At 32.1% G+C, this 21,354-nt stretch overlaps 1 protein-coding gene across 1 annotated transcript; it reads right to left on the bottom strand.

Moving 5' to 3' along the window:
- Nucleotides 1-2,060: 2,060 nt before the first annotated feature.
- On the bottom strand, nucleotides 2,061-20,780 carry LOC113373557 (protein abrupt-like). The gene is made up of 10 exons (XM_026613848.1): nucleotides 20,479-20,780; nucleotides 16,444-16,639; nucleotides 15,372-15,723; nucleotides 14,994-15,197; nucleotides 14,739-14,786; nucleotides 3,635-3,893; nucleotides 3,104-3,324; nucleotides 2,729-2,929; nucleotides 2,449-2,579; nucleotides 2,061-2,228 (listed from the first exon to the last, which is right to left on the bottom strand). The coding sequence occupies exons 1-10, from the start codon at nucleotides 20,778-20,780 to the stop codon at nucleotides 2,061-2,063; spliced, it is 2,082 nt and encodes a 693-aa protein (XP_026469633.1).
- Between the last annotated feature and the right edge of the window lie 574 nt (nucleotides 20,781-21,354).

The following is a 21,354-nucleotide window of genomic DNA, read 5'->3' as shown; positions in this document are numbered from 1 at the left end:
GATACGATCATTTCGCGCTTATTACAAATAAACAGTAATAATATATTTATGTAATAACGAGCATAATGAATTGAAAATTTTATTCATAAAATGAAATATTTTTATATTTTTTAACAATTGTTTGATCAAGTGTCTAAAATGCGGAATGATCATATCTTACAAAGGCAGTTTAATAATTCAACAACGAAGACTAAAAAGCAACTCAACGAATTCCGAATATAATTTTTTCAAACAATATATACTTACAAATTTTTAGTAAAAATAATTTATATAACTTAACTGCAGACCCTATGTTTTAACGCAATTTTTGAAATTTGAAATGGAAATAATCATACTAAAATATTTTAATGATTAATGACTTTTGTTTGCTTTTAGAGATGATTAGCTCTACATGTAAAGACTATAAGTATCGTGTATTCAACAACAATTATTCAACAACAGTATAATTCTAAATCTATGTCATTTAACTTTTCCATTGGCTTAAATCTATAACATTTAACTATTCACAAATTTTTATTTTTTGTCAGATTGATGGAGGTAAAAAAATCTTTTAGCATAAATAAAGGAAGCCTTTGGGAAGCATTGTATATATGCAGTGTATATTATTATAATTTATTATTAAATATGTGCATTTAATCTACGCTAAATTATTTATTAACTATTTGGAGTACCTGAATTAATACCAGTAACATGTTAAGTAGATTTATATGTAAACCCGTTTAATTTATGATTATATTTACGATTTAACTGATAACATTTGACTAATATTTGTAAACTTTGTGAGATACATTAAAACACATTTAAGCATTTACGATTAATAGCTTTTTGTACTGTATTTTGATAAATCTTAATTGCATAATGAGGTTAAATAGAGAATGTTGACTTGTACTTCATTGGTATTGAAAGTTATTCAAAATTTCTAATTCTTTAATTTTTTTAAAAGATAATAGCGAATGGAGTTTTTATTTATAAAAAATTGGAATTAAAATCATCAGTTGATTTTGGACTCAAGGAAGCATGTGGGAAGTATTAAACTTGTTTATTCTGTTGGCATTTAAAAAAACTGTTATCATCAGTTCTTTCTATCAAAAAATTCAAGTAAGGGTTACGCACTTAAAAAAAACAGTCTATGACTTTCATTAATTTTAAATATTCTATATCTATATGTTTATATTATTGCAATTTTCATTATAAAATTCTTGTTTGTTTTCTAAACTCTGTTCATAATCATAAATTTTTCTTTTGAATTTCCTAAGTACGGTTTTGATTTTCTTCAAAATTAAGTTTGGCCAAAATCAATTAAAATGTAGAAAAATGTTAGTGGAACACATTGATCATTTTATGATTTACCGTATACATTTGTAATTGATCAAGTAAGAAATCGTATAAGTTTAAGGCAGTCCATTTGTATTTTTAATTTGCATTGACGGTCGTCGTAGCAATGTAAATGACTGAGTTGCAAATAATGTCGAATTAGTGATGTAATATTAACAATATTTAAATATTAAAGAATAGTATATTACTATATTAAAATAGTTTTTGCTTCTTTATAAATCTTATCATTTATGGAGATATATACATCTGAGTAATTATTGAGGTAGAAGATTGGAATAGACAAAATATTCTCTTGACCTGAGAATAAAATTGCTTACAAAACAAACTATGAGGTAATTGGATGGATTTATAATGTTATTACATTTGAGGTAATTGGTTGCTAAAACTGGTTGTAAATATATCAATATGTGCACTACGCTATCTTATTAAAATGTACGTATGTAATTATAATTATTGGCAAGAATATGGCGCTGATTTTGGGATCTGAACGATCAGATCTTCAATATACAAAATCATTATTGGAGTTTAATCATATTTCTTTCAAAACTATTTTCAGTTCATTATATTCATACTATTTTATAAATATAGCACTCTTATATATTGCTGTTGGAATCTTTTCTTCTCACACTATGTATCAATCAACAGCTGAGTGTAAAATAGTATCACACATTTATTGAATAAATTCATTGTACGAACTTTTGTCGATTACGTTTGGCGATTTATTGTCAATCACCGTCACGAACATCTTCATCGGAATAATTTGCTTCATCATCAGAACTGCCCATATTGTCCTGGGAATTATTTTGATTTTCTCGAGATACTTCCATTCCTAAATCCATAGGTTCGTCTCGTCTTATGTCATTTTCAGAAGAGTGCTTTGCTTCCATCATAGCCTAGAAGACAATATTAATTATTTGCAACTTTACTTAGATGAAACCTATTTTAATTATAACTATATCATATAAACTATCGTTTAGCGCTTTACGAGCTTGCAAATAAGTGGAGCATGGAATTTTATGCTACGTCATGTGATAAGTTGAATTTAAAAAAAATTGTAAAACGTATAGTAAAGTAAATATTCATTATTTTTATTGATACTATTCACTATTTTACCTTATGTTCAAATTCTGCTTTATAATCATATGGGGAATTATGAGGAAGTTTGTCCAGTCCCATCGCACTTAGTTGAGCCATTTTAGCAGCATGCATTGCTGCTGCAGCTTGTTCTTGAGTCATACCCATTCCTAAAAGTAATAATAATAATAAGACTTAGTTATGAAATATTTAATATAGAATACAGTGTCGGTCGTATATAAGTGATACAAATATCAGAAATTAATCAATAGATATATGATTTGTTTATTTGAATATAGTCAAGAATAAAATTACTAACCGAAAGAATTTTCTGTTATGAATTGCAGATATGTATCCAGGATGGCTGATCCTGTAGCTGTTGCTCCTGGTGGTCCAGGATGTGAGCTGTAAGGATCTTTGTACATCCCGTCCATAGTTTTGGGCGTTAATCCAGAATGAGGACCCCGAGCCATGTTGACTTTTGTGATAGTTGTGTTGTTTGGATGATGGTTGAAGCCGCCTGAAAAGGTAAGTGAATTTAATTTATGCATGATTGATCAAGGCAACTTGATATTCAAATTTTAATCGCAGGGTTTATATCGAGGCTATTGAATTAGTTGTCACTTTTTTCACATACCGCTAATACTTAACAAGTTAAATGATTTTCCATAAAAATAATGAATAATCTTCTTACCCGGTGATGAAGTCATCACGTCGTGCATATACCGATGCGGCGTCATTCCTGGATTGACTACGGTCAGATCTTCCGGATCGTTGTCCCCACACATGGATCCACCAGCGTCCGAATCTTGGCCGCGAATTTCTAGTTTGACGTCACTTCTTCTAGGCCCAGTAGGAGATGCCCTTGCTCGTAATTCGGCAGCAGAAATCTTCACGCCGGCTTTAGCTAGTAACCTGGAAGGATGCGGATCGAATACGTTCAGTAACCTATAAGCGAAATCATCACAACTATAGTTCTCCTAAAGGCCCTGCTTAGAGCCCCAAGAAGATAGAGATAGTTTTTGTTGTTCAATTCGCGCTGCTTACAACAACTACATTACACTTTGTGCAAACTACCTATTTATATAAATCGTTTATAGCTTTATTTGCTCATGAGATATTGTTGAAGCCTTATTCAAAGCCGTGGAAAGAGTTAAAACTAGGCCTTAGACTGATTGGTCTATGAGTAATTAGAAAACAACAGTAAGGTGGTTATCATTATTACCTGCTTGCAAGTTCTGGGTCAAACGGGCTAGGCATCGGTAAAACGGGTAAATCCTTAGTAGATATTCCTCGATGTTGTCTGGACATGTGCGAGTGCAAAGAATTGCGACTTTTGGCAACTGTTCCGCAAAGAACACAACGGTAACCTGGACAGACTGTATGTTTGTCTTCGAGATGTGTGCGCAGGGTGTGGGCTGATCGGTATATTTTTCCGCATTTGGGGCATGGTCTAGGATCGGTTGCTCTTACACGTAGAATATCTAAAAGAAAAGTAAAATTGTTTAATAATAGCAGAATATTTTTATACTTAAAGTTATTTTTACCTATTCAAGTTTGCAGTTTAGAACCTAGATTTTCGACTTCACGTCTGGCAATTACGAACATGCATACATTTAATTAGATTTTCATAATCTAAATTTTATAATCATAGTCAAAATGCAAGTTGTGGAATGTATAGTCATTTTTATATTTATCCATAAGGAAACTACATAAAATATACAAATTATTTTTCATAACTTAATAATACTTTTTCAATATCTTCAATTTTTATAAATAGTAACCTATAATTTTCATGACTAAGTTTAAATACGACTTTATAAGCTTTCATATTAAATTAATTTAAATTACTATGCTATTTCAATTGTGTTTAATAAGCGTACAAATCATAAAAACTTATGCTTGATTATTTCGTAAAAATCTTTGGAATAACAATCGTCATTCTTTTATACGTATCTTAAATTAATTAATACAAAATAGTAAAATATTAATCAAAAAATGTAACAGAAACGCTAGTTAATTTAATTAGTCTTTTAATCTAAAGTCAGCAATAAAATATTTAAACTTTGGCGTAAAGACAAATTTTGTTCTCGTTACATTCATTCTAGTTTCTTAACAAATTCTATTTAGGAACGTTTTCGATATATAAATTTTTTATACATTTAGTATTATTAACTTCAGTCAAAAAATAATTAATGCATACAAGATTTGAAAACAATTTGGTATTTTCTTTTTAAATAAATCGAAGCCTTACAGCTAAACCCTAAAGACTAAAAATATTTAAATAAAATAGAACGTAAAGATCCTTATAATAAAGTAAAAGCGCATTGGCTAAATGAAAAATCACAAGCAATTTTGATATCATTAAAAAATCAGTATCACATTTTTTCGAATTTTTAAATAATTTTCAGTAAATTTAAGAAAAAGGTTTCTATCTCAAACGTATAAAATTATTTTCCAAATTTTAAATTTGTATGTACAATTTCTAATTTTTATTTACACATTTAATTGTTTGCAAAAAATATAATTTTTGGGAAGTGGAATACAGAGTAATCACAATAAAATTTCTAAGTCTTTTGGCGTAGATTAGTAGTGGCTTTTTATGCCAATTCACATCATATTTAGTAGCCGAATTTTTGGATTTTTAAATACTGCGCGGAGCTAATAATAATAGTTACATATTTATCTCTAAACTTGAACCAATGTGGCTGGTTAAGACTGGCATTACACAATGCTAGTGGTATTCTCAACAATGTTTCTTTCTACGTGGTGTCAAAATTATTAATTAATCTTCCAATTTTTTTATTTAGTTTTACGAAGTGTTGAAGAAGTACTGAAAAGGGCTTCTGAATTAAATTTAAAATAACAAGTTGGCGCGTTCAAGTTGTTTAAGATATTTGTTATCGGCTATTACTATATTTGAAACGTATATATATTGCCGAGTTACGTGTCACATAGACAATTATGTTTATTTTAGTTTTTTCAGCTAATTCATGTAGCGTTAAATTCTGGTTTTGGTATTCAAAATGGATTTAAAATTAACTATATAAATATTTTCTAAGCGTGTGTTCTAAAAGCTAAGCATATCCTGTAACATTGCTGCATCAGACCCTGCACCACCAAACGCTCCCCAGCGCATCGCTTTCATTTGTCTCCACTGCATAGGATGTTTAATTCGCATATGATTCCGCACGCTGTTCGGATGGGCGAAATGCCTTGAACAGGACGATACCGGGCAGACGGGCGAATCCCGCGGATAATGCCTTTCGAGATGTGACCTAGCCGCTATCAGAGATGCTAACGGAGCATTACATAACGGGCACACCAGGGAAAGACGTTGTTGTTGTTGCTGTTGAGACCCAGATCCCGATTGCTGAGATCTCGATCCCCCCTGAAGTTGGGACCCCGATCCCGCTGGGTGTTGTGAAAACTGCATTTGCGTCTGCGAGTTGCTATACATCGAATATCTTGCGCTAGGAGATCTCTCCGTCGCTGCAGGAAGTGGCGACGTCCGCGCAGGAGACATCGGTTCCGTCTTCACAGTAGTCGCATCTGCAAATTGCGATTTGAAACAAAAATAAAACATTGAAGGCATTCAACAGATAAAATTATCAAGTGACATCATAGTGTTCTGAGTCTTCCAACTAAAGATTCAGAGAGCGTATGGTGTCGTATCCCCGACTCCCCAACGATTCGAATTAATTGATGATTTTTTATTTTGACATCCGATTGTCGGGGGATACATTTTTAAATTTTCAAATGCCTTTAATGTTTTATTTTCAAATCGCATGCATAATGCTACTCTTGCGAGCGAAACCAATATTTTAAGAGTTAACTTTTTTTAATTTTCGTCTTAGGGAGACGGGGTTTTAATAATATGGTAATAGGTATATCCTCAAACATTCACTATTATGCGGTTGCACTATACTGATTCAGAAATAAATAAAACGTCACATGATACATTATATTTTATTGAAGCCTACTCATATTAAATAATATTTATAAACAATATTTTCTCATATTAATTTTACATGATATAAAGCTGATAGCGTTCTCATTAATTAATACTAATAATATATAAGTCTTAATAAAATCACTTGCAGTATACTTTGTGAATGAAGATTTCGAATATTTACGTTATCAATTTGCCATAAATTGAAGTAGTTTTAAGAAATTGTCCTTGCGACATTTACTGAATGTTATTAGTCGTAATAATCAGGCACTTCATAAAGTACTGAACTAAGCTTAACAGTACAATGATATCGATATTAGCTTTTATTTGCTTCTTTATCAAAATTTAGGGAAGACGTCTATTGCTTGCATGTCAGTTTCCATTATTTCAGTCATTCCTCCACGATTCATATCGACTCTGAGACGGTCTCTGTCTAATACCATGTGCTTGCAACAGATGATTAATGAGATAATGTTTTGTCTTGCACTTTTTCCCGCAAGTCGGACACGTCAGATATTCTCCTTCTTCTGGACGAGCGTGGACATTGCGTAGATGCTGTCTAAGATTACTAGCAGAGGAATAAATCCTCGAGCAAATCGGGCAGCTAGGGCGATCCGAGCTGGCTTGTGGAAAATTCATCGGCAGACCGCGAGCCGCCCCTGGAATGCAGAGGCGGCTTTTACACAATTGAATAACAGAAGAAGAAAACACAGTTTTTATATAATAGATAGCATTTATAACGCATGCAATGTAAGGCGGGAGAAAAATTAATCGGTTGAGCGGTATTGTTAGTTTTGGAATATTTGCATATTTTATTATACTTTTTTTTCGGTTTAATCTGTTTCTTCAGAGTTGTTTTGGATATTTTTTATTATTACATATATAGATCTACATTTTTGATAAATTAATTTTTTGATATTTAAATTTGAACAATTAGTTTTTTTGGTTAGTTTAAATTTTTAAGCATCTAGATATTTGAATATTTTGGGTTTTCTAATATAACGTTTTCATTTCGTCATTTCGAATTTGAAACTTTTGAATTTTGAGCATTAAATACTGAAGCAATAAACTTGATAAATTATCTCAAAAATTGATAGATTACCTGCTGATGTAAAATAAATCAAAACGAAATGTGTTACATTGCACCTTAAATATTGCGCAAGTAATAAGAGCAAGTGTCTTCATAATGATGCGATCGATGAGTATATAATTACAATTTCTGTGTTCTGAAACTATAAGTTTATTTCCACCTGGTTTATTTTCAGTTCATTACATTAATGACTCGGAATTAGTTTCTGAAAAGCGTTAATCTCCTAACAATCTTTCACATTTGATCAATAAGATAGATTCCGTTCGCATTCAAGAATCTTCAATTCCATTTGTTTGATATTGATACTTCGCCCTCCATTAGTCCTTTACAACGCGAAACGGCGATAAATCCGTTTGCCGGCACAAAGCTCGCTATTATGTCGGATATTTGTACTGTAAGTTGTGTATGGAATGGGGACGAAGCTGAAGTAGGTAAATATAGTATGAGTAATAAAGCGCTAATACTCGGAAGACATGCAATATACCTTCCTACCTTCCTTCAACTTGTGCGTGAGTACTTAGGACGCGCCGCACCTTTAACGGCAAATTCACAGAAGCAACTAACATAATCGCCCGAATCGATAACGTTCGCCCCATGGACGGGAAGAGGTGCGGGCGCCACGAAAAATGTAATGAATTGTAGTGATTTTTCTTGTCGTTGAAATTACTTTGCTGGTGTATAATGAAGGCGAAGTAATAAAGCTGATGTAGGTTAATGAATTGAACGCTCGGCTACGGCTTAAATGTAATTAAATGCATATGGTTTGGTGGACTTCATTTCATTTGTTTTCTTTATTGACGTCTTGAACCATTTCTTAAATGATAAATATCTTAAGTATTGTGACAAGCTTTTAATTAATTAATTAATACAAATTTTTGAACCATCTTATGTCTTCAGCAACCAACCCCTATTTCATTTCATATTTGCTAACTCTATCTGTCAATTACAAATTTATTTTTAACTTATATAATATGAACCATATTACGCACACACCTTAGCTCTATATATAGTTTTACAAACCTGCCTTATTGCTTTGACACTGTTAAACACAATTATTAAAAATTGAGAAATTAAATCAGCTGAAAAAACAATTACTGCCTGATTTCTATCTAATTAAGTAAAACTAGATAACAAGTAATTTCTACAATTTTGTACTGGAAATCATGCATAAAATTAATAAATATAAATATTTTGTTCCGATATCATTTAGCGTAATGCAACATACATGATGTATATGAGATAAACGAAATATATTCATTAAATGCTGATTGAAATCATAAATTTTTAATTGAAAATGTGATTTAAATTTTAATTAAATTAACGTAATTGATAAATTTGTCCCAGCAAATATAATATTCATATGTTAAATAATAGTTACGATATCTGAAATCTGATATTGTCACACTAATAAATTGGATTATAAATAACTTTCTGATAATAAAAATAATAGTTTGTATAGTTTATAATATATATATATATATATATATATATATATATATATTAAAAAATCTGATAATTATCAGAATTTGCCATCTATATCAGTTCATTTGGTATTTCGCACCAAATTGAATCCACATCCAGTTCATTACGTCATATCTTCACAAATAGTGAATATAATGGCACTGTTGTGTATTAGCATTACTAAAACCCTCGATAATCGTCCTAGCGGAAATACAAAGGGGTACTCGACAAATATTAGTATTCAAAAACTTTCGATTTAAACAAAATTAAGCCAAATAAGTGCGCTTTTCATCGGAACAAACCAGGCAGAAGAGGCACCCCGATGTGTGCACCGTATCGCGGATGACCTTTCGCTGAAAATGTATCCAATTTATTTCAGAAAAGGATACTTACACTATATTAGAATATAGTAAGAGAGCTTGAGAGGCAAATGAAGGTAAAAAATGTATATAAACATATTGAATAGTTTATTATAACTTCATAACTGTTTTAAGCGTGTTACGCCTACGACATTCAATTTGTAGTACCGAAGTATTTGGAGAGGTTTTGAATAATGAAGAGGATAACTACCATGGAATAAAATATTGATCTTTAAAAAACTGCCATGCAGAAGATAATGTGTGTGAGATGACACATACAGGACACTTAAAAGTTGCAAAGATATAGAAAAAAAAACTTGATTAGTAACAGGGTGGTAATTATTTTCATACCATGGACATGTCTTCTGACAAAGAATTAATTATTACATTATATTAAGAGCATCGGTTATTCTAGTCGTAGATTGCTACTGTAAGGGCTATCTATTCCCTGACGTGACAATCCGATGAAGTTTGAAGGTAATTGAAAAGTGCGTTTGGCTCTCTGATTAATTGAACTAGCGACAACAGTTCGAATATATAGTACCCGTACACTAGCTCATTCAACCGCTGATAATAGAGCACCTATGTAATCGGCGAATCCTTTGATCGTCTTTGTCGTAGGTTCTCGCGATATTAATCGCATTTCTCGCTGATTATATCGAGACGCTGAACAAAACCCCCAAATGGATGGATGGGCGGCGGGTCGGGTTATGTCAAGTGCGAGGAGCGTTACAGAACGCACGAATACGCCCGGAAAGGATTCGACTTATTATTATACGTATGTGTGCTCGCATTAATTGTCTCACCGGGGTGCCATGCACAGCCGCGCGTTTCGCCCGCGCGGTTGCGATTACTAGGGTTGCCTTTATGTGTTTCGACGAACTACGTGGAATCGGTGTTCCATTGTAAGTAATCGTTTGAACCTGTCAGAGAAATGTAACTACACAATCGATATTAATAGTTATCCCGGGATATTATTGACGAAGATTATTATTTTCTTAGTGATTATGATTATCTCTTGAACTTCATTATTGGCAACTGCAATATTGATGAGAAATACTTGTCTCAGCATATTACTTATGATGCAAATTATTCTCTTGACGATTACGATTATTTTTTTGTCTTATGATCAATTATGATCTTTATAATAATATACCCAATTATTACTGGAACTTATTGTTTTTTATATGGATCCACCTGGCAAGCAGACATGCCATTATAATTCCATCATTTCTAGTTACCAAAAAACGGTTGTCTAAAATAATACTTAACTTTTGAAAAATTTTGTAAAAACTTTTCAAATGTATCATGTTGTAATGTAGAAATTGGCCAAATCGTATGATTGAAACAAAATCCTTCCGCCATTTATAAAAATACTTTCTTGATATAATTGATCGATTTAAAATTGCTCCATTGCTTTAAAGTCACAATTTTGCGTCAAGGTATCAACAATCATTTTATTATCCATTTATCTGTATCAAAAATTGTATTGTGAATGTTGCTTACAACATAAAATAAAAGACCTAAATGTAACCGAAACTTATTCTTTTTACATAAAATTGTGCCAAATTTTATATGAATTCACTCGAAGAGGATATTTCTATTGCAAGCAGACATGCCATTGTAAAATCATCATTTAAGTTATTAAAAAATGATTTAATGTGAATATAATAGTTTATAACTAAACTAGTGGGGTGGGTGGCGTCGTGCCTTAAGGCAAATTGCTGGAACTTCCCGTACCCTAACGAAATGTTCGAGGAATATTGAATGTTTTCAAATAGATTATTATAAATATTGTAACATTGTCTAATATTTATAAGAATTATATAAACTGAATTGCAGAGTTGAAATTATTTGTTTAAAGTATATTAGAATTATTATTATTAATTTAGTCAGAAATAAAAATAAAATCTGAATTATTTTCGATATACAAAAAATTAAAAAAAAAAATGAAACAAAAATTTTTTTTCCAAAATCAATTATTTTGTTAAGACAAGCAGAAAGTTCTTTAAATCAATTGAATCGGACGCTTAGTTCTCTCAAAAACTGCCATTTTTTGTACATTTAGCTGTATATCTCCGAAATGGCTGGGCCTGCCTTTGCGAAAACTTAATAACCCCTTCTCCCAATCATGCTGGACCTGCCAAAAACTAATCAGCACATCTCCTTATCAATAGGAATCGAATGTTTTTTAAACTATTCAAATCGGTTGATCCGTACGCCCGAAAACGTGGGCGAAAATTTGTATCCATACATACATACACACACACACATCCATTTTTTCTGAAGTATGCCAAAATGTTCAGAAACCTTCAAAACGTCGAGAAATGTTAAAATTTTCAATTCCGATTTTCGGCCCATTACAATAACTTACCCTACGGGAAGTTAAAAGTGTCATCATGTTCTATGAAATTGCCAAACCAAATGATGTATAAAAATAATTACTTTTCGTAGTATTTGATTCAAAATTGCTGTATCTGTATCTACTGCTGAAGACCAAACGAAGAAAGTGCCGCCGTACTCGAAAATGCCTGAAGTCACCATCTACCACCAAGAACCTCAGACGATCATTTTGATATCTGTTTCCGTGTAAAATGATTACCTAGTTTGCAATATCAAAAACTATCATCTAGTTCGGCACTGGCAAACTAGGCTCCGGAGGTCCGAAGGGCGTAAGGGGGCATTTGATACGGTCTGCGGGGTCGTAAATCAATACCGAGAGACCTAGAGCATTGCACAGTGCACGTTTCTAGAGCTCTCGCGGGTGGCGGCGACTATGGCGTGTGGGCCGAGGTGGTGGCGCGTAGTTGCGCTAGTGCGCACGTGGGAGAACTTTTCGTTTCGTTTGCACTCGGCGAAAGACACGGGCGCCGGAATTTACTGAAATAGTTTCGAGGAGAGAATTGTTTTTTTAGATTAGACGAATGGAATTGGTCATTATTTGATGGCCTTTGAAGTTTTGTTGAGACAAAATGGTTTAATTACACTTTTATTTCTAATTTTCTTTTAGTTCTTACATTTAACTTCTAGACATTCACTCTTATTTCTAATTTTTCTAATATTAAATTAGCGATTTGAGCGCGAAGTGCATTAAAATAATAAATAATTTAAACATTTGATAAAAAAGCTTTAGAATTTGTATTGTATTGAAATAATCATTAGGATTACCTTAAGTTATGTCTAAATAACGTTGTTTTAGTTCCTAATATTTATGAAATAATTCATAGGTTTTATTTTGTTCGTAAGTTCAAGAATAGTACTTTAAAAACTATTGACTATGATTAATGAAACGCGTGAAATCTTATATATAAAAATGAATCGCAAAATGTGTTGGTAAGCGCATAGCTCAACAACGCGTGAACCAATTTGGCCAATTATTTTTTTAAAATGTTCATTGAAGTCCAAGGATGGTTCTTACGACGAGAAAAAATAGAATAATTGCCGGAAAAACCCTAAAAACAGCCCTTTTCTTTTTCTCATACAAACGTTTTCTACCTAAAACGTAGAATCAATTTGAGCTTTGTTGCTATTATATAAAGTTCATATAAAATTACAAGCGCTCACTGTATTTTCCTTTTGAACTATTATGCGGATTTTGATAAATCTTTCTGAAGTTTGTTGGAAATTTTCTAGGATGTATATGATTATAAAGTACTGGAATGTATGTGCAATAATTGTAGAAATAAATGGAAAAAATTGCAAAAAACGACATGTCATATTATAAGAGTATATACATTTTGGAGTGAAGAGTAATTTAAAAAAACAATAATTATTATTTTCAGGTAAACGGTGAATATTAGTATATTATATTAAAAAATTGTAGACATGGTTACAGGACAACGTCTGTCGGGTCATCTAGTAACTCATAAAATCTATGAGTTTAAAATTAAATAAGGAAACCATATCGATTTCAGATATGCACGTACCATATTTCTGTGGCTTCCAGAAATAGTCTGGAGCGGTTTGAAATTATTTTCGACGTCTCTGATGCGTTTACTCGCACAAACGCTCTCTGTATAATATATAAGGGCTATATATAACGCAAAATGTCTATGAGATCGTTGTAACATACGCAGTAATGTTCTAAGAACCTTTCCGTACTTCACAAAATCCAATGGGTTTCAACCCATTTTGTAATACACGTGCACTATAAGGTGGGATCGGCAATAAATTCCAGAAATTGTATTGGTACTTGACAAATATTAATTGCTTGGTGTATAAACGAATTTTTATCATACCAATTATATTAGTCGTGATTTAATAATACTTTCAATACTATACTATGGAGTTATATTACCAACTCCAGTAGTATTCAATAGAAATCAGGTCTTAATTTTTAAGTTACCCCGATTTCAGAGATTGTGTCGTTTATGAAATTGGAGTTCTCATTATATTCACAGTCACGATCGTAAATCCTATCATTTGATACTGAGAAAGACATCATAATATCGGATAAAGCTTTCCAAAATATTGTCTAGTGTTATGTAATACTGAGAAAAGCGAAAAGCGTCTATTTTTAGAATAACCGTTAAGATATGTTTAAAAGCTTCGAGTGTCAAGTTATATATCTAAAATGATATTTCGTTACTATGGATCGTAAGTTGAATTATACAACTAGTACAATACACGTGATTAAAATTTTAAATAAATATATGGTTGTGTAAGTACCTTATTATTTTAATTATTTTTGCTGCATCCTATACAATCTATATGAATTTACAATAGTCAGTAAATAATTGAACAAAGTCGGGAAGAATTTATTTATAACTTCTTCGATATCGGAATGTATAGCAAGAGCTAATGTCAGTACGGTAGATTTGTTCGATGAATGGTATGAGTCCTCTGGTCCATTGTCCACGGGTGAATAGTGGGTCCGCGCCCTCTCCTGCGCTATCTTAGAGCTTTATCTACGTCAACTGAGTAAACGAGGGGTGGAATAGGGCGAAATAAGTCGGTAGGTTTGAGGATTGACCCCACTACAAGCATCTATTCTAGAAATGGGTATTCTTATACTGCAAACAATTCTGCTGCGCACTCTCCGTCAGAAAAAAGAATAGCGTGAAACGGAGTTGGCCGTTGCTAGCATTACACAAGTACATATAATGTTCACTCATACCCCCAGAAATATTATATTCCAGTGGGGATGTGCATAGATATTTTTGTGGGCATGTATGTAGATTCTTATATCATCTTACATGTCATAAGTACGTAAAGAATCGTAGGCGCCACTAAGCTCATAAAACGGGGACTATGTGTGACATGCAACGAAAAGACATGAACTTCCTGCTTACCCTCCAAAAACATTTGGGAAAATATGTCTATAAAGACATTTTTATTCGATATAGTTTCATACTTAATCTCTCTACTTGCTTACATAGATCAATGTAGTTTTCTTAATTTTATTTTACATGAATAACACTTAAATTAATAGTTTATTACTATAATGATTGCATTATGATAAACTTACCGAAATTATCACCAGCTCCATGTAAACCAGAAGGTCCAGGTAAAAGTCCTTGTAAACCTGTAAAATTTAAAAGAAAATTACGAACTTTATTTAAGACTGTTTCTTGCAATATCCTTAACAATAAATCCGTAAATTTAGATAATAAAAAATGGTACAGTGAACAATGCTGCATGATTTGTAATTGCAATCAACAAACAAATTTTATATACATGACAGTACTAAGCAAATTCTTAAAATATTATCTATCAAACTCACCTTGTAGTCCCAGCAACGCTCCAGGAAAAGATCCGGAACCACCCCGAGCAGCATCTCCTAATAAGGCAGCACCATTGGATTGTAACCTCGACTCATAATCTCTTTCGTCCCGATCATCTCTTGCCATATCATTGGGTTCTTCAGTATCGCTGCTGTTACTGTCCTCACCTGTGCTTCCTTGATGTTGAAGAGAAGATTCCGATCGTGCCGATTTATTCTGGTGACAGAGAAACTATTTTAGAAGACGTTTGAGGATGAGGAATAATTGATTCAAGTCAGACGTTGCTATTTTAGACTTTAGAATTTCAGATTTCAAACAAATTCTGAACAAAATGTTTCTTGATTCTTACAACCTATTATCCTAAGCTACCTGATTATTTACATGCAACGTCGGTCCGCCTTCCAGCACCTGTCCTAATAAGCTTTCGCGCATATCCAATCCATTTTCCACCAGCCTTCGGACTACTCTATCAGGACTAAGACCAGCGGCTCTCATTTGGGCACGGTACAGATCCGAACTTCTTGCTCTTTTGCCAGGTGGAGGAGTTCCTAAAGACCTGCTTTGGTGAACTCTTTGCGAGCTGGTAGATGATGCTGAAGTTGGCGGGGGAGGCCTTTGTGGTTTATTGGCGGATAATGATGATTCTCGGTCCCTGTCATCTCTAGATTCATTTCTTTCTGGCCTTTCTTCTTTTTTTAATTCCCATGGCATTGGAGCACTTGCGGATTGCTGAGAAAAAGAAAATCGAAAATTTCTTATATGCAATTTAAAACACATACGTATGGCACAATAGAAAATATGTAGTATGGTTTTCTGTATGTAAGTTCACCATTTGGCAAGCAAGAACGTCGTCATAGGATTAACTTTCGGTAGCAATATAATAAGAGAATGTGAAGCACGACACGTTTGTAACATTTCGCCGGATTATCGCTCATCACATTTGCATAAACGAAAAAATAGACTATATTAAATCTCAGAGAGATTTTTGCATCGGCCTTCTCAATGGCGTTCAAGCATGAATGCCATCATCGCGTCCATATCTTTTTATGATCGTCTGCAATATTTTAGCAAGAATTAATATTCGGTACCTACTTCTTTCCGAAAAAAATCAATACAATTATAAATAATATAATATAAAATGTTTGATTAAAATCAAATAAAAAATTAGTCACTTATAAATATTAGTTTGAAATACTACGAAAATATACTAATGGTTCGTATGTAATTTATTAGAAACAAATTTGAATAATATATAATTCAATACTTTATAATAAAGTAATCAACTACTATAATCATCTAACTTCTTTCCGATGTATATTTTGATCAATAAGATATATAGATCTCAAAATTCTCTAGAATGTGCTTGTACTGTCTCTGAGTATAGTCCTCTGAGGATATAATAATCTTATTTCCGACTTCTTTCATTAATAAATATATAATTTTATTTACCGGTGACGTCTTTAATTCAGTTATCGGCGTGATGGGCAAAGATGTTCCACCCATGGTGGGCACCATGTTGGCTAAACTGCCGGGCATACCAGCAGAGGGTACGTCCGCCAGGCCACGGACTTGTAGAAGTTGTGCGGTTTTGAGGAAATCAGGTAGTTGTTCATGGCCGATGTGCACTTCACCGTGATACATGAACCTGGAAATAATAAATGTACTATTTAATATTTTATTAAACATTTATACGGATTGTTTTTACCAAGACATTTGTTCGAATTTTATGTTTAAACAAAAACAATTACAGAAAACGAAGACAAATCATCTAAGCATGTTAAATGTACTCTAATATAATAAAAATATTTCAATTGCCTGCCTAATGTATTAGGAAGTAAATAATGTAATCGATGAAAGATTTTGATGAATTTTAATTCAAATGTAACAATTTGAACTGCAAATGGTTAACTTATAACTATTGCTGACTATTATATGTCTGTGAAATATGAATTACTAATCACTTTTAGCATAATATAATGATTAACAAAAGTTTTAATATCAAGTTTCATACAAAAATCATTCTGATTAAAATCATTCTGATTAAAATTTGTTGGTTTGATTTTTCAATTGTAGCATTAATTAAATATTTTTTTCCATTAAGTTTCCTTCATCGATGTGAAAAGATTTATTAATTCAACTAACTAGAATTCTCTTATATTTAATGGAAAAATCTAATAATAACGAGCTGCTGTAGGTCCGCTTTGCCATCATCGATTGTTCATTACCGAATCGACCTTTGTTCTTTTTTATTATTCACTTGATTATTCTAATTACTCTTGTAATGAATGAATTAAAAGCAGATGCAAGTACAATTAATTAAATTAAAATGGCGTATTAATTCTAGAATTTTTAATTAAAATCACAGAAGCAGCGATGTTTTCGTCCGAACTAATTTATAAATTAATATGTCTAATTGGAATAAAAATTGAAGCGCTGGCGGATGGCGTGCACGTCGATCGTTAAATGAATGAAATTTTATGGTTGCAACATTATAAATTAAAATTGATTGTGTACAGAATTCTAATGGAAAATCTTTGGAAGACGAATAGTGTATAAATAATAATAATACAATGAATTGCATTCTCATAAAAATATGAATTGTAAATAAATTGAATGGAATGGGATTAAGTTTTCCAACCAAGCGTTTATGAAAATTATATGAGCCATTATTTAAAAATCAATTTAATTAATAATGTTAACCCAAATATATTAAAGAAAAGTGTTTATTGAATTAATTAAGTCTATTAGGCTCTACAATACATCTGATACATCTATTTTACTCGAAGTTCTATCTTGTTCGTCTCTATTTCTTGGGCTGCTAAATTATTACACATGAAACTAAGATGTCATTAGCTATTTATTTCTGAATTCAATATAATTCGCATTAAAACCCGATCTATTTCCGTATCCACCAGAATGTCGTCATTAAAACTATAAACAGCTTTGTACGTGAACTAAATACAATACTCACACAACAATATTGTCGTTTTACTTGATATTATATTTATAATCGGATTTGAAATGATATTAACTCTCTTGGTGACTCTGCTCGCGATTATTTTGGAATAGGCGATGCGTGGCATTGAAATATGTATGCGGCGTTTTCGGTTTATTCGTAATTGCGTTTGAATCATTCTACTAAAATTGTTATTATTGGCATTAAATGACGGAAATAACAATCGCCAAGCAACAAGACTAAGAACTAAAGCCACAGTTTGGATAAATACGAGACGTCGTATAAGGATCACTAAATTTGCTTCTAACGAGATGTTAGAAGCAGCAAACAAAGAAAAGCAATTTTGTTTACTTCGCATGAAGTAAATAATAAAAAACTATCTTTGTTTCTTGTTAAGTAAGCAGCTAAAAAGAAAGCTTAAAACTAAATTAAATGTTCATATAATACAACACAACTCTATTCAATTAACTCTATTAATAAAAAACAATGGTTGAATACACTGAGTCCATCCAAGGTTCAATTCTCCAGGATGATTCCAATAAGATTCGTATCCACTACTACTACGACTCTACAGGTGTTGTCTATGAATATTTAACAAAAACCGAGTCAACGCAGACGGAAGGCATGACAATAACGGACGCATTTTGATTTCTAATAAGTCAAATGGAGGTGAATTAAATAAACAAAAATAAACATGACATGCAATTCAAAACAACTTAGCCACTGAATGCTAATGGCATATTTGCTCAGACAGATGATAAACCAGAATGAGTTTAAAGAACTGCGAGGTATCGCATTTTCTAGGACAAATAGTAATGGACATTTAATTTATTAAAAGGGTATGGAATGTATACATGTTGAAAGTGTGTATGGACTGGCTTTAGATCTAAACGCTTCTTTAAAAATTATACACTTTTGGTAACTCAAACTGATAAAAAACAAATATTCAATATCCACTGCATTAATCTTCTGATGTACCAAAATATCATTTTGATGATCAAAAAATCTATATTTTAAAGAAGTAAATGATCCAATTATAAGGTGATTCTTCACCTTAATAATATTCAAGAAATATGACAAAAACGGTCATGTAAGATATAAGGACAGAAATATGAGTGATTACGAGCAAATACAGGATTTAAGGATATAGCATTCCTTGAAACCAATTCAAATCAGTATCCAATGATTAACTATAGGTAAAATCGGTAAAATATCTTCTATATAAATTTCAATAGTAATCGAAAATATTTGAAATGATTTACTATTCTTCTGAGCGAAATTGATTTTGTTCTAATTTTTTATAAATTATTGATTTTTGGCAGCCAACAAAGATGCGTTTTCTACCCTTTATCAATGTGCTGAAATTAGAAATAATTCAGTTTTTCCTATCGCTGTATCCAAATAATGTTGGACAAATTATTCACAACATACCAGACGGATTTAATTAGAATTAAACAATGACTATTGCGAATGTCAATGAAAAAAAAAGGTAGCAGATCGTGAACGGATTAATATATTCTCGCCTATGTGTGGCATGTCCTCTATTGTCTGCCGGCGACGAGGACTATTGTTCGGCTCCAGTTTCTTCGTGACTGACAGAGTAAATCGTTCTTTGTATGGTAATAAAACGTTGTAGGTGTTCCTGGAGGTAAGATCTTTTTCAAAAATCGCGGGAAAAATATGACTAAAACACTCATTAATTGCTGATATATAATTATTAGCGTTTAGTGCCATAAAATGCAATTTATTAACTTCAAAATATCTCGTTGTATTTCATGCTTTAAAATTGCAATTACATATATAATTGAGAATGTATTTGATTATAGTTGGGAACTAAACGACAAATTTATTTTTTTTTTGTTATTTCAAAATTGAACGTTGTGCAGACGATTGTTAAACATTAATATTCCCAATGGTATATGATTTTTGATAGGTTGATTTAATTTTTTGGTTTTTATCAGTTTTACAATATTTACTTATTCCAAAATTTTTATCATTTTATTACATTTATAAATTAATTTTCATCAATGTTTATATTTTAAAAATCATTCTCAAATAAAAGGAATTTTTATTCTAAAAATATGCAACAATACAAATTTCCAACCAGCATAATTTAAACAAAATAATCAAAACGATATTTGCAAGTACGATAAGGAAGGAATTTAAATGCAAAGTATCTCGTCCAAAATAAATTTAAATTCAAGGGTAATGCAAGTAATAGACTGCGAAAAAATTAACACAATTTATGCGCATAGTATTAATCTTATACTGAACGACGACTTTGTAAGCACAAATTTCATATTAACAAAATACACAGAATATTTCCATGAAAATGCCGATTAAAATTTTAATTTAGTTTTCGAATTAAAAATGAGATATATCATATGAATTGTATAAAAGGTATTTCTCAAATAGAAGCAAGTATTGATTCACAAAATAACTATTTATCTCATGTGGTGTTGTCTGATAATATATAAATGGCAACTATAATTTCAGAATTTAATATAGTCATAAGTCTATTCTCTTACCTGAGCAGGCTTTCCATATCCTCCCCCCGGACATCCCTCAATATCACTATCGGGTGTTCGCAAGGGTTGGCCTTCAGCAACCTCCTGAAGTAGGGACTGCACGCGCTCAGCACCACTTTGTGGGCCGTAAACGAGCACCCTTCGCAGGCCAACGTCACATCAACGAAGTCTTCCTCGTCTCTCAGTCTTCGGAAAGATGACAGAATCGAACTGTGAAAATCGTTCCATCTTAAGGAGTATTGTTGTTCCGAGGGGGTCGGGGACCCCGAGGTTCCCGAACCGTTTGCCGGCGGCTCCAGCATCGCCCCGAGCGGCCGCACTTTTATACGATCCGTTTTCGCGTTTTCGTCCAACTTGGCCGTTTTTCGCGGATTTTTGATAAACTATTTATATGAGATCTATGTCCTTGTTGTATTAATTGTTTGATTGTTGTCATTAAAAGATTCAAATTTTGTCCGCGTGTGTATTCTCATGTTATTGATACTTTTCTCGGTTAGTGTTTGGAGGTAGAAGATCTAGATTGCATAGCACTATTTATTATAAATATAAAGTATAATTATGAATTAACAAACTTTAATGTCGTATATTTTGCTATATCACAGCTTATAGATATACTTGTCTATAAGACTTTATTCACATTTGGTAGTATAGATTGACTTCAACGTATACTTAGGGTTTCATTTAGTTAAAAAGTTGGTTTGGAAGCTAGCTTTGCAGTGTACTTTCTTTCAAATGGACCTGAAAAAAATAAATAAATATTAGAACAATGATAACAAAATCTATTCAAAAACTTCAAAATAAAAAAATTGTTGTACAAGTTTTTGGACATGTAAAATTATAACTACACAAAGTTGAAAGTGAGACAACGATTAACCT

Source organism: Ctenocephalides felis, unplaced genomic scaffold, assembly GCF_003426905.1.
Source record: "Ctenocephalides felis isolate EL2017-DRISC unplaced genomic scaffold, ASM342690v1 CF-g0.4_SCAFFOLD_01604, whole genome shotgun sequence".
Classification (NCBI taxonomy): domain Eukaryota; kingdom Metazoa; phylum Arthropoda; class Insecta; order Siphonaptera; family Pulicidae; genus Ctenocephalides; species Ctenocephalides felis.
Note: the sequence above shows the minus strand (reverse complement) of the source record. Positions and strands in the feature narration are given on the sequence as shown.

Coding starts and splice junctions, on each gene's coding strand:
- LOC113373557 (XM_026613848.1), bottom strand. CDS start 20,780: ATGCTGGAGCCGCCGGCAAACGGTTCGGGAACCTCGGGGTCCCCGACC. Junction 14,787..14,993: donor AGCGTTGCTGGGACTACAAG/GTGAGTTTGATA, acceptor CAGGTTTACAAG/GACTTTTACCTGGACCTTCT. Junction 2,229..2,448: donor AAGCAGAATTTGAACATAAG/GTAAAATAGTGA, acceptor ATTGTCTTCTAG/GCTATGATGGAAGCAAAGCA.